This window comes from Trichomonas vaginalis, chromosome I (assembly GCF_026262505.1).
Source record: "Trichomonas vaginalis G3 chromosome I, whole genome shotgun sequence".
NCBI classification, from domain to species: domain Eukaryota; phylum Parabasalia; order Trichomonadida; family Trichomonadidae; genus Trichomonas; species Trichomonas vaginalis.
The window spans coordinates 17,238,439-17,254,668 of NC_067203.1; the positions used below are offsets into that span (position 1 = coordinate 17,238,439).

Sequence of the window (16,230 nt, forward strand, 5' to 3'; positions counted from 1 at the left end):
AGTTCCTCTTTTAGATTTTTTTGATCAATCATTAAAATTCTTAATCTTATAGATAGATCCAAGTCTATTCTACAAGTAGAGCTATGTAATTAAGCATTTGAATGTTGAATTATTATTCAATCCTTTATTATATATAATAAATTTACATAAAATGACTAAATTTACGCCATCTGACCTAATCCAAAGTTTTAGATGAAATTTCAGGGAAATAATTGATTTCTTTTTTTAATAGCCAACATAAAAGTCCGAAATAATCGAATCAAAATGCAAATAGAGATGTATAATGATTTATAACAGTGAACACAATAATAAAATAAAAATATTTCATTGAGCTTGAGCTGCATCTGCCTGCTTTGCTTCTTCGGCTGCCTTCGCTTCACGTTCTGCGCGAGCCTTTTCGATTCTTGCTCTCTTTTCTTCCTTTTCGCGCTGATCAATTTCTTCTTGTTTCTTAAGATCAACTTGTCTCTTTGAGGCAAGCTTAGGATAATCAGCGATGATTGTATTGATGAGTAGATCGAGGGCTGCGCTAACACCAGGGTTAGGTTTCTTTTCTTCTATATTTGGTTGAGTAACAATTGCATCAACGACTTGGATTTTCTTTGGAAGGTCTAAGCGCTTCTTCAAATCAGCGGCTTTGATGGCTCCTTCCTTATCTTGCTTGTTGGCCACGACAATAAATGGCTTTGTCTTGAGAAATTCGTGTTGAATCATCTTGTGTAAGGCTTCCTTGCTTTCATTGATTCTTGCTTCATCACTTGCATCTACGACCCAAATAAATCCCCATGTTGCAGCGTAAAAACGCTCCCAAACTGACCTAAACTTGGCGTTACCACCTAAATCATATACTGTGAGCTTGATATCATTGTACATAAACGACTCCTGGCCAAGACCGACAGTTGGTACACAGTCAAATTCGAAATTGCCGGCAAGAGAACGTAACAAACAGGTTTTACCAGCATTATCTATACCAAAGATTGAAATGATAATATCATCTATTGGAACAGTAGCTTGAGAACTAACACAGCCCATATGAACGTGTAAAAATATTAATAACGTGCGGACGATAGAAAATTTTTCAAAAAAACGTAAACCATTTTATATTCCATTTCTCATAATTAAAGAAAAATCACTAGCTTGTAGAGCAAATGCGATTATTCATTAAATTAATTGTTCATTTGAACTTTTTCTTGAAAATTTTATTAAATTTAGAGATATATCAAAAGCTTTTTTGATGACCTTTTATTCAACAAAGCTAGCACATAATTTCACTCATAATTATTCATTCAACCTTGAAAAGAGCAACACCAAGAGCGCTCATCTCAATGTTGTATGTTCCGTTTGAGGATGTGTATGTCTTCCCACTGATCAAGTCAGTGAGTTTCGTTTCCCCGACTGTGTAAGAAGCTGTGACAGTGTTTTGTGCGAGGTTTGCAGCGAAAACGACTTTGTTTCCTGTCTGTGAGTCGTATTTGCAGTTGAAGATGATACCGTTGCTGTATGTCTTTCCGTTCGTTCCTCTCCACAATGATGGGTTCTCGCTCCTGATCTGCATGATCTTTGCAGTGAAGTCGTGAAGGTCTTGCTCCTTAGTGCTGAAGCCGCTGATCTTTCCGTCTGTCCTTGCGCAGTTGTCGCTGTATGTGTTTCCTCCGCATGAGTTTCCAGAGCCATACCAGCATTCTGCGATGTCGCCGTACTCGTCACCGTAGTATATTGTGATTGGTCCTGAGTAAGCTGAGAGGACGCCGAGAGCGATCTTGTACCTGTTCCAGTAAGCATCATTCTCGCGTGCATATCCGTATTTGCTGCGGATGAGGTTTCCGAAGCGCCATACGTCATGGTTTGTGATGAACATATTCGGATAGACATCGCCACTGTATCCTTTCTCTGATGGAGTTCTGAACACGTTTCCTAAGTTCTCTACTCCGTAGCCGCCTGCGCCAGATTCTTCCATGGCGAGTGTCTGAACGAGGTTGTATCTTGATGGGAAGTCAAATGCAGATCTAAGTCCGTTCTGTCCATAAGTTCTCGTATTGATATCTTCTGCACCAGACCAGTGCTCGCCGACGATGTATCCGAGGATGCCCCACTTCTCGCCGTTGTTCTTTCTAGTTGCGCACAGTGTTTCGACTGCCTGTCTGATCTCGCACATGTAGTTATGTCCATTCTGGTAGAGCTGGTAGCACTGATCGAGTCTCCATCCATCGATTCCATACTTTTCGATCCAGTATGTTGCAACTTCTTTGTAGTAGTCTAAAGATCCTGGGTATGAGACTGGGTTCGATCCTCCTTGTGGCCATAATCCATTTGGTGATGCGCTACTGACTCCGCCGTGATGACCGAAGACACCATCAAGGATTACGTAAAGACCGAGATTGTGAGCTGTGTCAACAAGTTCTTTGAAAGTTGCTTCATCACCAAATTTTGGATCTATCTTGAAGTAGTTTGTCGCGAAGTATCCCGTCGATTGAAGGAGGCTTCCTCCTTGTCCGTTCGTTGAGTCGAAAATTGGTGTAAGCCATAGAGCGTTTACATTGAGTCCCTTGATGTATGGAAGAGCATTAATAATACCGCGGAGATCTCCTTTGTGTGATGATGGTCCGTATCCAGTTCCATATCCAAGAGAGCTATCTCCATCCTGGAAAGATGATACCATAACTTGGTACATCCTAATGTTGTTGAAGTCTTCGGACTTCGACATGCATGCTAAGAGAGATAGTACACTAAGCATTTGCGTATTCGTAAAAAATGATATACTATAACTTGATCTTTTTTTTTAATCAGCTCTCTGTCAAAATTTCTACCGCATATTCAAAAAATTCATTAACTCTGATAACCTCATTCATTTTCAAGGATTTTACCTCTTAAATATCTCAAATTTGGCTAAGAAGCTTTTGTCAAAGGTTTAGCACTTTCTATTCAATCCTTTTTGTTCTTAATATCCAACAACAAATTCGAAATTATTATCAATTGTTTATATTTATGCACATTTCATACATTAAAAACATCATTTGATAGATTAAACATCCATTTTACTTGATTATCACCACAAAAGCGCATTGGATAATGATAATTTTATACTCATATTTTGAATTTACTTATAACACAATCACATTTTATTCGCCTAATTTAACAAAATCTATTTATATCCAAATATAGCATCAAAATATGAAGATAATAAAAACGATAAATGAAATTTCAAATCTAACTAAACATTTGAAATTACAAAAGAGACCATAACAGCGGTTTATCCTGTACATTTATTTCAGCCTTTATTGATAAAAATTTTAAACAATAAATATATATTATTCAAGTGAATGAACAATATAAAGAGTTCATATTATGATATCACTGTGTGAAAATGCTGAATTAATAGATTTTATAGACACCCACAGGTAGAGAGGTTGGGAGTGTTAGCCAAAATTGAAAGGATAAAAAAACAATGAATGTACTTTTCATTGAATCTCAATAGCCTTAAAAAGAAAATTATCGATAATAATAGTATAGACATAGAGAAGAAACAATTGAGCTCAATTGCCAAAACTATATTTAAATTTTGATAAAAATTATCGTGATGGGTGAATTTTTTGAATATGCGGTAGAAATTTTGACAGAGAGCTGATTAAAAAAAAAGATCAAGTTATAGTATATCATTTTTTACGAATACGCAAATGCTTAGTGTACTATCTCTCTTAGCATGCATGTCGAAGTCCGAAGACTTCAACAACATTAGGATGTACCAAGTTATGGTATCATCTTTCCAGGATGGAGATAGCTCTCTTGGATATGGAACTGGATACGGACCATCATCACACAAAGGAGATCTCCGCGGTATTATTAATGCTCTTCCATACATCAAGGGACTCAATGTAAACGCTCTATGGCTTACACCAATTTTCGACTCAACGAACGGACAAGGAGGAAGCCTCCTTCAATCGACGGATACTTCGCGACAAACTACTTCAAGATAGATCCAAAATTTGGTGATGAAGCAACTTTCAAAGAACTTGTTGACACAGCTCACAATCTCGGTCTTTACGTAATCCTTGATGGTGTCTTCGGTCATCACGGCGGAGTCAGTAGCGCATCACCAAATGGATTATGGCCACAAGGAGGATCGAACCCAGTCTCATACCCAGGATCTTTAGACTACTACAAAGAAGTTGCAACATACTGGATCGAAAAGTATGGAATCGATGGATGGAGACTCGATCAGTGCTACCAGCTCTACCAGAATGGACATAACTACATGTGCGAGATCAGACAGGCAGTCGAAACACTGTGCGCAACTAGAAAGAACAACGGCGAGAAGTGGGGCATCCTCGGATACATCGTCGGCGAGCACTGGTCTGGTGCAGAAGATATCAATACGAGAACTTATGGACAGAACGGACTTAGATCTGCATTTGACTTCCCATCAAGATACAACCTCGTTCAGACACTCGCCATGGAAGAATCTGGCGCAGGCGGCTACGGAGTAGAGAACTTAGGAAACGTGTTCAGAACTCCATCAGAGAAAGGATACAGTGGCGATGTCTATCCGAATATGTTCATCACAAACCATGACGTATGGCGCTTCGGAAACCTCATCCGCAGCAAATACGGATATGCACGCGAGAATGATGCTTACTGGAACAGGTACAAGATCGCTCTCGGCGTCCTCTCAGCTTACTCAGGACCAATCACAATATACTACGGTGACGAGTACGGCGACATCGCAGAATGCTGGTATGGCTCTGGAAACTCATGCGGAGGAAACACATACAGCGACAACTGCGCAATAGGGTTGTTAGATTCCCGACGATAGGTGTCTTGGAAGATTTGCCTGGTGTCATCATAGTGTCTTTAAATCAAAAATTTTATTTTGGAGTTAGTTTTATTGATTTTTCAATAAAAAACATTTCTAAAACAAGAAAATAAAACGATAAAATATTTATATTTTATATAAGGATCTTATATATTTAAAATAAATATCATTTTATTTTTTTCATTGGTGTCTGTCAAACCATAATACACTATTCAAAAATTCAATGTGTCTTGCGGTTTCAAAAGACACCTTCAAATTGAACGATAGCACAGACACTATTGAATTTTACCCATTGTATTTAGTTTTTACCCTTTTTATTTTTAAGAATTAATGACTGAAACAGCCGTTTTGCTATGACCTCAATCACTTTTATTTATTATTTTAAATATTATTTAATTTTATTATTTGAATAGGCCAACTTATATTTGAGAAGCTCAATTTGAGACCACTTAATACATTGAAATATCCTAAATATTGAAATATTAAAAAGTGTATTTCAAAATATTGAAATTATAAAAATTTATAATACTGAAATTGAGACAAATTAATAAATTCAATGTGTTTTTTTTTTTGAATAACTCTCAAATATTATTTTTTTGTTTATTTAATGATGAATAAATATGATTGCTTTAGTCAATCATAAAAACTAATTTAAGTTTAAAATAATGAAAGGATAATTTGATCGTTTTTTATAATACAATTATTTTTGATGATTTGCAAGAATCTTTGAAAAGAATATAATATAGGTTCTATTTTTGTAAAATTTATCCAAATCATGTATTACATAAATTACGATTAAAACGATGAAAGAACCAAAAAGTGTGTTTTGTGTTTTGTTGTTGCGTGTTGGATGCGGGATCCTGTTATTTCTGAAATCGACAAAAAATTTGGAAATTTAATTTCCGAAATCGAAATTATATTAATGTTTTTAATATTCTTATATCAAAAGGATTAAAGTTCATTAAGAGAAAAACAATTCTTCTTCTTCAATCTATTGGCGCATTTATTTCTACACGCCAATAAGGAAGGGAAAATTATAAGACACCATGGTGTCTTCAAAACGCTAATTTTTGATATTTTTAACAACCCTACTGCGCAAGGACAGACGGAAAGATCAGCGGCTTCAGCACTAAGGAGCAAGACCTTCACGACTTCACTGCAAAGATCATGCAGATCAGGAGCGAGAACCCATCATTGTGGAGAGGAACGAACGGAAAGACATACAGCAACGGTATCATCTTCAACTGCAAATACGACTCACAGACAGGAAACAAAGTCGTTTTCGCTGCAAACCTCGCACAAAACACTGTCACAGCTTCTTACACAGTCGGGGAAACGAAACTCACTGACTTGATCAGTGGGAAGACATACACATCCTCAAACGGAACATACAACATTGAGATGAGCGCTCTTGGTGTTGCTCTTTTCAAGGTTGAATGAAATTTATTCAATTGAAATTTCAAATAAATACTTTCCAGTTAAAATTTGTATTTTATTTTATTAATCAAAGTAATTATTCACTATATCTTCAAATTAAATTCCCGTGTTTACAATTAAAGAAATTCCTACTTAATAGATAGAGATTTAGAAATAAACCTTATTTCATCGGATGGAATTATGAGACTTGGGAGTTGTGGAACCCGACCTTCAAATATATAAAATAAACTAGAGGTAAAACTATTTCGGGTATTTTTAATGAGCAGAAAATCCTAATGAAGAAATCAAGATTCAACATATTCTATTATGCAGTATAAATGTCAACAATATCCACAAACAATTTCATGCAAAGACGGATAAGGTATACTTTAAGCTCAAATATTGACTAAATATAAATGTCTTACATATTTTATAAAAAAAAGTTGTTTATTGATATAATATTACAGGAATTTTCTCATTTGAACAAATTTAAGTAGAAATTAGAGTACTGTGAATGTGTTATAGGTACATTTTTTTGTCACAGATTACCTATAGATTAAAAATCGAACATTTTGAATAAACCTGTTTGCAAAACTTAGTGCATTAGGACAAAGGTTCGATTCTTTGAGTAGGGAATTAAAATTAAGATGTCTAATTTGATGATATAAATTTTTTTGAATAACTTCGAGTTCAAACTTGAAATCGAATATTTCAACTTGTTTGAAGGATTGGATAAAAATTGAATGTTGAAAATTAACTAAAGTTCATACAATTGTTTAATACGGAATTTCATTGGAAAGATATTGAAGTTTTTCAATAGATTAAGAATAGTATTGAAGGTCTTTAAGCCATGCTCAGACCTTTTAGAAGTTTTCTGTTCTCTGGGCACGGATCATTACACGTGGGCCGTTCTCACCAAGTTGGACTTCACGCTCGCATGGATAATTAGCGTCAAACTTGTCAAGGGTGATTTCAGTCTTGCCTAATTCCTGATCTTGGGACCAGAAGGACTTGCGGTTGTAGAGAGCAATGACGATTGAAGAACGGTGTGGGTTTGTGTATTGGAAGTTGTACTCTGTGCCCATTGGACGCTGGCCGACCTTGAATTCTTGCTGGTTTCTCTTGAAGTTCTTTGCAGAGCCAACACAGAGTGTTAATGTGCCTTCCTTTGCACAGCCATTTGGATTAACTGCAGAGACAGAGAGCTTGAACTCGTTGTTTGTCTGTGTAAGGAGTTGTTCGTATCCATCGTTGCGGAGCATTGCCGAAAAATGATATGATTTTGATTGAACGCCTCAATTGAGAAAGATAGCTCTCAATTCCGAACAATTACTGAATTTGAAATCGCTCTCAAAACTAATAAATTCATCCAACATCTGTTTGGTTTATGCATCAAAAATTAAAAATAAACTTTAGGCGAAGAAATTGAAAGTACTTTGAAAATTCCAATCATAAAAATAAGAAAATTGAAAGGATTGAAAATGTTTTGTTGTTTATTTAATAGGATTAATGATAGTTATTAATGTTATCCTAAAATGACAAAACGATCTTTAATTTTTGAAAGATATTTAGAATTTTTGATAAGAAATCGAACATTCAAGTGAGCGTCATATGTTTTAATTAATTAATGGATATGCAAAAAATAAAAGAAAATCATGCTATAACATTTGAATTAAAAATTATTGAATTTTATAAGCGAAGAATTTTTGAAAATATTTAACTAATTTAAATTAGTTATTAATATTTTGCATTAGCCAAATTTGAATGCGAAATAACGTTTATAGTTTCTGGAAATTTAATTTGATTTTGTTAATGTATAAATATGTAAATAATAAAAAAATTTTCCAAAAAAAATTGTGAATAAATCTCTAATCGAAAACATCAGATCTATTATCTTTATGGATAAATATTTTATCAAAATTTCATATATTTGGATGCATTGATTCAAATTCTCAATTCATTTTTTGAAAAGTTTACAAAGAGTTTATATTTTCAATATTTATCTCCTTTCAGCGTCGGATTTAATCATTCAATTTATTTCCGTATAATCATGATTTATATACTTTAGTTCATTCGTACCTCTCTAATTTATGATTTCTACATTAATTTTACTGTCAATAAATCGTCCAAATATCAAATGAACTTAATTAATCAATCCAGAATGGGCTTTATATTCCTATTTTAGCAAAGAAAACTGTAAACTGCGTATAAATTTTCGCATTTCTTGATTGGTAGAATTATCTCAAATTCAATACAATTCAAAAACAAAAACGATGTCTTCACAATTTTATTTCTGACCTATCAAATTCAAAACCTGCCATATGGCACGTTGAAGCATCGATCAAAGATAGTCTTCTACAATTTAGTGATTTCCCGATTCAAAATATGATTCGTAGTACAACCCACATCTCGATATGATAAATCTCGAAAATTTGTTCACAATATCGAACATTTCAAAAATTTAGTAAAAGTTCCTTTGTTTAAGACCATTGAAAGGATATTTATGTCATCAATCATAAATTCATCCGTAATTTCAAAATTACCCATAGATATTACCTTTGCTATCCATAAATTTCTTCGAATTTTGCGAAATCGTCACTTTTTTTGCAATTCTTTCATGATAAGATTTCCTTTATGTTTAATGCGTTTTACGTTTCAGAATATATCATCTAATCAAACTAAGCTATTAATTAATTTTTCCATGACTTGATTTTAATTTCGTAGAAACAAATTTGTTCATGTCCTTATAGAGTTCGAGAATATTAACAGAGTAGATTCAGTTGATTTGCATTTTATGCTTTACATTTCTTAACTACTTTTTTATTCTCGATATTTTTCAAATTTTCTTAAAGTCTTTGGAAAATGCACTTTTTGTACTTATGGTTATAATTAGATATATTGTTTGATGAGTGGCATATCATAATTTATCATAATTATTGAGATTTGATATGTTGAGTATTATTTTTCAACTAATTTCATATCAAAATACGTATATTTATCAATTCTATAAAATACCATTTAAAAATAGCTAAGAATGTTCAAGTTATATCGCTGCGTATCGAATTCTGTTAGTGGGTAATAGTTCGGCGCCGTCATTAAAACATCTATATAAAACATGAGTTTTATTCATTTTATAGTGTATTTTCCCTGAATGGGTCAAAGGAGAGTATCGTCATATTATATCCCTCCAAACTTTGATCCATCTGATACAGGAAGGAAATCGAAACCTAAAAATGGACAGCATGATACACGATTTATGCTTCCAATGGCAATTAAATGCAATAATTGCGGATTTATAATGGGACCAGGTACCAAAGCAAACTCAAGAAAAGAAATAGCGTACGGCCAAGATTACCTTGGAATTACAGTTTATAGACTATACATTCATTGCAAAGAATGTTATGGAGAAATTGTACTGAAAACTGATCCAGAGAATTCTGATTACATTGTAGAGTCAGGAGGAACGCGCCATTTTGAGCCTTGGAGAGATTTCCGCATTGAACAAGCAAAAGAATTAAAAGAAAAATTATCAGGCAGCCGTATAAAAGAAGTTGAAAAGACCAGATCTGACACAATGCGTGATATCAATCAGACAGCCGAATTAGATATGATAACAAAAAAAGGACTGCATCAACGTCGTCCTAAATTAAGTGATTTAGACAAAATCTATAAGAATTCGGACACAATAGTTCATCATTCTGAATCTGATAAGAAAATTGTTGAAAATTTTGTTGAGAAGCCCCAAATCAAAGAAGATAAAGTTCAAATGAAACACATTCCTATTGGAACAACAAATATTTGGTCCTCAATTGGAGATGGATTAGATGAGCCTTAGAAAATTTCGAAGATTTTTTTTTAATCTGAAAAATTGTATTTGATTTATTCTTCTTATACAGTTGAAGCTAATCAAAAAGCTCATGATTCCAATTTCTCATATGTATCTTTACTCTATTGATGAATTCACAAAAAAATTCAATTAACTCCTACTTCCACTGAATTAAGTAGCTGAAAACCCTAAGATTGCACTTCGAAGTTACATATTTTTAGAAACCCAGTAACAATTAAGCATTTTATAGAAACAGTTTGCTTTGCGAAATTATTTCTGCGCTCAAGTGTTAATTCCTTGAGGATATATGGTGAATCATATCGTATTATTCGTTAATATCCTTTCATTAGATTAATTTATCAATTTACAATAGAATTCAAAACAAATCTTAATTTTCCTTTTTGATCTTTATCTAATCAAAGATTTTTCATATAATAAACTTACTTTTCTATCCTTTAACTCATATTTTTGCATGATTTTATTTGAATATTGAGATTAAAAAAAAATGTCAATAATTATTGTAGTTCGTAAAAAAGAAAGATTAGTATCATAGAATTTTGACAATTTACTTTATAATTTACTTATATATTTCTAAATTATTTTGGAGAATTGAAGAAAACTGTAGAAATGGCCTCAAATGGAGACTTAAGTGTATTTTGATTGCGTTCAATTGTGAATTTCTTTACTCTTTGATTGTTTCTGTATGTATTAATTGGTGTAAGTACGATCTGGAGACCTTTTCCGACAACTGTCATGAAAACTGACTGAAGGGCACCTTGGAAAGCCCCCGATGCAATTCCCTTCATACCATTTCTCCATTCTAAGAGAGCACCAACCATAGAACCTTCAGCGATATCTGCAACTATTGGATTTTTAATGCGAGAAGTTATATATGGTGTGATTGTAGCAGAGCAAAGAGCCCATTTTGCCATGCTAACAGCATTTTGCTTTGATGTTAAAGCAAAATTGGATTTAAATTCAGCCATTTTTGATCCATAAGGGGCCTCAAAGAGTGCGTGCTTCATTGACCCCATAAGAGCAAAACCATGGCCAGTAATCATGCCTCTACCTGTTCTCTGAGCATATTCAATAAAAGTTGGTCTCTGCATTCTGACAAAAAAAATTTTTTTGTAAAGCTACAAAATTATTCAGTTGGAGAAAGAATTTTCATTAACATTTATGTAATCCCATTGATATATAACATTAAATGGTAATCCAAATCAAAAATCTGTAGATATTCAATCATCAGTTAACGTTTATCCTTATCATTATCTGGATTATCAATTATGCCATTTTTATAGTGAAAGCGAATTAGCTATTGAAAAGATTGATTATCACTATAACATCAGATCCTACAATGGAACCCAAAATGTTACAATTGTTATGGAAGGATTATATGAAAATACTTTTACATATATGAGAAAATCTTTCAATTTCGCCATCGATGCATTATCCGACAAACCAATAGGATACAGAATTCGAAAAATGGATATACCTCAAGAAGTATATTCATTTTATTCATTCTCAACAAATATCACATGTCCAGATCAGGTTTCTTTTAATGTTACTGCTTGGACTAATGATCGAAAAGTCCAGAAATATATTGTTGAACCAGGTCAAACACTCACTTTGAAGAGCATTAATCTTCTTATATTTGACCCAATTATAAGAGATATCACGTTAACCAGAATTATTTTTGATGAGCCTGACAAAGCTAAGAGGTTTGGAAATTTAACATACGATTTTTTGTATGCAATCTGGCCACCACAAACTCCAAATCCAACGCCCGAACGAACACCTGCAATTACCACCATACGACCACAAACAACTGCGCCCGAGGAAGTAATCACGCCTAACAATGACCAAGGAAACGATCAGAAGTCCAAATCTGGAAAACTAGGAGCTGGAGCTATTGCAGGAATAATTATTGGCATCCTCATTATTGCTGCCGTATGCATCGGGGCATTTTTAATCATCAAGAAACATCAATTGAAAGTAGAAAAAGATTCTGAAGACCAAGTTCAATTTATGAATATGGTTTAATAAGAAAATATACTTCAAAATCAGAATTTGATTTGACATTGATTAAAATTAATTTTTTAAAAAACATGGTAATGAATTTCATAAGGTATAAATACAATAAAATTAGCATAATAGTATGTGTTTGATTGTATCTTTTTTGAGGCGAAAATACTTTACAGAATTAACAGAAGGAATGTATTTATAAATTAAAATTGCATAATTTGAGTTATCTCTGCACGAAATTCATGAAAAATGTCATAAATGAAATTTAATTTCAGAATTATTTCGATATTGGAAAAGGGTGAGATCACTCTTACCGAATTTTTCCACTTAGATTTTCAATTCTTACTGTATTATCCTTGAATCTCTCGAATTTTCCATACAAACATATATTGGATTTATAAAATATAGAAATGTTTTTTGATTCTACAATATTTTTTGAAATGTGTGCTAATCTTTCTTATATATATAATTCATTTCTATTGGCGCGCTGATAGAAATGAATGAAGAGATTTTTTCAAATTTGCAAAAGGGGACCTAACATGTGAAGTTGTCAAGGAAATAAAATATAAAATTTAAATTCTTTTTTCACATCAAATTTATTTTCATCGAAATTTACAAATTTCATACAGATAGTAGGTTTTTTGTATTATTTTAAGAAGAAATTTATGCAAAACTGTCCAAATTGAGCCAAAAAACGTCGGATCAATTCAAGCGTTAGTTTTTTGGTATAGTTTTAAGGAAGAATTTGATTAAAGCCAATAATGATAAGAAAAATATCAACAAATTTATTCATATTCTCAGTGTTTTATTGTATATTATTAGTCATATCAATTCAGAAATTTGATTTCTGTAAATTATTTTATTTTATAAGCAATCATTCCCTAAATGATGTATACATTATCTATATGATTGATTTTCAATGAATACTACTTACAAAATGAATTCATAGTTATTCGATTCATAATTTTACATATTCATATAGAAAAGATGGAATTATTCTTTGAACGCTAAATATACTATTTTTTCTTGTGAAATTGGTTAATTTATACTATTATTAATGGAAAATTAAGGGTTTCCAGAATTTTGATATCAAATGCCTTATTAAAAATGAAATACGTTATAATTTTTAATAATAAATTATACATTAATCTCATAGAATTAAACTATATAATATGAAATTAAGTGAGATATTGATCAAATTCTTCTAAAATAAAAATTTATTATTAAAAGACATGTCAATAGTTTAATTAACAATCAAACAATAAACAAACTCTATGAAATAGTCATTCTACTTAAATGAGTAAGAATGGATCATCAAGTTCATGATATTCGAAAATATCATCATTAAAAACTTCGGACGAGGAGTCAGAATTCTGATTTTCAACAACTGGAGATTCAGGTTTCTTGTTATGCCTAGGAGCTGTAGCAACAGTTTGAAGATTTGGATATCTAAGTGCAATAGACTTATACCAACGATTCTTAACATTATTACCACTTCTGTTATTCAAAAACTTAGCAATTGTCGTCCATCTTGGTCCATATTGCTGGTATTTTTGAATGATAATGAAATCTTCTTCCGTGGTCCAGTTCTTTGAAACAATCTGTTGGTTCAAGTAGTTATTGTATCTATCCTTGCATTGACGGCCGGTCCTACCTGGGAGGTAAGAAGCTATTTCGTCCCAAGTCATTTTGTCGTTAGCACGAAGAGTTCTAAGGAGATTATCTTCAGCCTCTGTAAATCTCTTTCTAAGTGATGTAGAGTACTGTGCATCAATTTTGAAGTTGGCAGGAGCTTGCATTTCGCAACTATAAAAATGATATTGGTAACAATACTCAATCAAATTTATTGAGAGACATTTGAGAGGGCACTCAATTTTTCTGTTTATCGTCCGAGAAATTGCTGTGTGGATTTCCCATTGAATTTATTATATAATAAAATTGAAAGGAAACACCATTAGAAGCAAACATGCTGTATTATATGAGTACATTAAGATTCCAAAAAATAATTTTTCAGCAACCCATATATCAATTTTCAGACCACGCATTTTATCAAAAAATAATCGTTTATTAAAAAATCAAGAATCCACTCTCCAAGTGTCCGAAGGAAACCTTCCATCCAACAAATTGCAGTAGATAAATTCATCTATACTTGCATTCAGGATAGTCATACTGCAATAATCTTGACTTTATATGGTTATTGAAAAGGAATTTTTATTATCATTGATGATTCGGAGTTCTAACGTATTAGATGGAGTATACTACTAATGGTCCAAATATTAATTAGGGAATATCTTGTCGTCTCTTTGAATCCAATCTCGAATCATGATTCATTGAATTAATTTTTCGGATAACGCCAATATTATAAATTCATTGGCTTTGACAAATCAAATAGAAACGAAATTTCAGAATTATTCATCTAATCAAATTTGTTCAATCACAAATTTATCGATTTTAATGAAAAATTGTCTGTTATCTCAATATGATATGAAAATAAATCAATAATATAATACAAAAACAACGAAATTATAATGAAATAATGCCATTTTCTAAATTTATAAAAATTATAACAATCCTATGAAATATCATTAAGCTAGTCTATTGTTATAGGACCTATTTAGTTTGATTCTTTGTTACTTTAATTGAATTTGAATATATTTTACTATTTGTTGAATACTTCTTTAGAATTTTAATGATTTGTTTCATTAACACACTTGCAGACAGTATGTTATGCCGATCTGAATAATATGCATCCTTCAATATAAGTTATTATGACATAATGTTCAATATCCCATAGAATTAGACATAGTTTTGAGTTTTTAGATTATATTTCATATAAAGTAATTGAATGAAGTAGCAAGTTCAATAGAATTATTAAGAAATAATCATGATCAATAGTTGTTTTAAATTTTCATTAAATCCTTTTGAATTATAAATATTTTCTAGATGTTGAGGTACAAGAGAACATTTGCATCGCGTTTGATTTATGAATATATTAAGGAATTCAAAAATATTTATAACTATTTAGAGATTTAAATGGATAAACTAAGATAGATTATTTCCACCTATTCTACTTTCAAATATATGAACTCAAAAATTAAGTTGTGAAGACCGTCTTAGGAAATTAAAAATGAATATTAAAATATATATAGATTTGGTAAATTTTGAATTCATTTATTTAAAAACCAAGTTAAGGTTATTCATTGTTTTGTGCTGAATTTAACATAATAAATAAAAAGAGAATTTGATAAAATATCGAAGCATCTAAGTGCTTTTGTTCGAAAACAACCAGGGATTATCAATGACAAAAGAAGATAAAATGTAATTCATTTCATCTGAAGAAATAAAGAAGTTTTCTCGGTTCATCGTTGAAGATTTTGTCAAAAAAAAACAATTATTTTGGAAAAATTCAATATGAGAAGTAACAAATGGTAGTATTAGATATGTTAAACGTGGAGAATTCAATCCGAAAAAAAATTTGGCAAACTGAAAGTTCAAAATTTCAATCTGATTTCTATATTCGGGACCAATCAATAGGACTAATAATTGATAATTATAAATTAAGCATAAACACATAGAATATCAGATTGCTTTTTCAATAAAGATTAACAATTTTATATGGAAAAAGTTAAAAAAAATTGTGAAAAAAATATTCGTATGTAGTTTTAAATTTTAAACATGATTTACCAATCCAATACAACGCAATTTTTGAATTAATTGAAAAATTGTCAAAAATTTTGAAGGCTTGATTTTGTTGCTAACGTACATGTTGTCCACTTAAATTATTTAGCAAATCATAAACAAAATATGATAATAAGAATTTTTACCATCAACCTTTAAAATAGAAAGTCTCGTCACACTTTTCAATGCTCGATTTTTAAAAACTGTTTAAAAATGGAGCTTATATTGAAATAGTGTAGAGACTAAAAATTACCACAGACTATTTCAGAGGATTGAGTTGGCTCATCATCCTCTGAAAAGTCTGAGGTAATTTGCAAAATTATCCCCCGTTTTTGTGAATGTATACAAAATAATTTGAAAATCGATAACATTATATATTAAATCAGGAATATTATCATAAAAAATTCGCATAAAAAAACGAAACAATAGCTTTCAAAAGATTGCGAAATTATTAAACACTAAATTAGTTATGCCT

At 31.7% G+C, this 16,230-nt stretch overlaps 7 protein-coding genes across 7 annotated transcripts; 2 read left to right on the forward strand and 5 right to left on the reverse strand.

Annotated features, from left to right (window-relative positions):
- Window positions 1-267: 267 nt before the first annotated feature.
- On the reverse strand, window positions 268-1,039 carry TVAGG3_1000900 (GTP binding; the record flags this gene model as incomplete). The annotated part of the gene is made up of 1 exon (XM_001328993.1): window positions 325-1,032. The coding sequence occupies one exon, from the start codon at window positions 1,030-1,032 to the stop codon at window positions 325-327; it is 708 nt and encodes a 235-aa protein (XP_001329028.1).
- Window positions 1,040-1,282: 243 nt separating this feature from the next.
- On the reverse strand, window positions 1,283-2,777 carry TVAGG3_1000910 (maltodextrin glucosidase family; the record flags this gene model as incomplete). Its single annotated transcript, XM_001328992.1, has 1 exon — window positions 1,283-2,734. The coding sequence occupies one exon, from the start codon at window positions 2,732-2,734 to the stop codon at window positions 1,283-1,285; it is 1,452 nt and encodes a 483-aa protein (XP_001329027.1).
- Window positions 2,778-5,819: 3,042 nt separating this feature from the next.
- TVAGG3_1000920 (alpha-amylase protein) lies at window positions 5,820-6,624 on the forward strand (the record flags this gene model as incomplete). Its single annotated transcript, XM_001328990.1, has 1 exon — window positions 5,978-6,250. The coding sequence occupies one exon, from the start codon at window positions 5,978-5,980 to the stop codon at window positions 6,248-6,250; it is 273 nt and encodes a 90-aa protein (XP_001329025.1).
- A 51-nt stretch (window positions 6,625-6,675) lies between these two features.
- Window positions 6,676-7,490, reverse strand: TVAGG3_1000930 (uncharacterized protein; the record flags this gene model as incomplete). The annotated part of the gene is made up of 1 exon (XM_001328989.2): window positions 7,090-7,488. One exon carries the CDS (start codon window positions 7,486-7,488, stop codon window positions 7,090-7,092), a length of 399 nt encoding a protein of 132 aa, XP_001329024.1.
- Window positions 7,491-9,244: 1,754 nt separating this feature from the next.
- TVAGG3_1000940 (mRNA splicing, via spliceosome) lies at window positions 9,245-10,515 on the forward strand (the record flags this gene model as incomplete). The annotated part of the gene is made up of 1 exon (XM_001328988.1): window positions 9,378-10,061. The coding sequence occupies one exon, from the start codon at window positions 9,378-9,380 to the stop codon at window positions 10,059-10,061; it is 684 nt and encodes a 227-aa protein (XP_001329023.1).
- An 83-nt stretch (window positions 10,516-10,598) lies between these two features.
- On the reverse strand, window positions 10,599-11,161 carry TVAGG3_1000950 (uncharacterized protein; the record flags this gene model as incomplete). The annotated part of the gene is made up of 1 exon (XM_001328987.2): window positions 10,649-11,161. One exon carries the CDS (start codon window positions 11,159-11,161, stop codon window positions 10,649-10,651), a length of 513 nt encoding a protein of 170 aa, XP_001329022.1.
- Window positions 11,162-13,210: 2,049 nt separating this feature from the next.
- TVAGG3_1000960 (RNA polymerase II transcription regulator recruiting protein) lies at window positions 13,211-14,095 on the reverse strand (the record flags this gene model as incomplete). The annotated part of the gene is made up of 1 exon (XM_001328985.2): window positions 13,370-13,876. The coding sequence occupies one exon, from the start codon at window positions 13,874-13,876 to the stop codon at window positions 13,370-13,372; it is 507 nt and encodes a 168-aa protein (XP_001329020.2).
- Window positions 14,096-16,230: the final 2,135 nt, after the last annotated feature.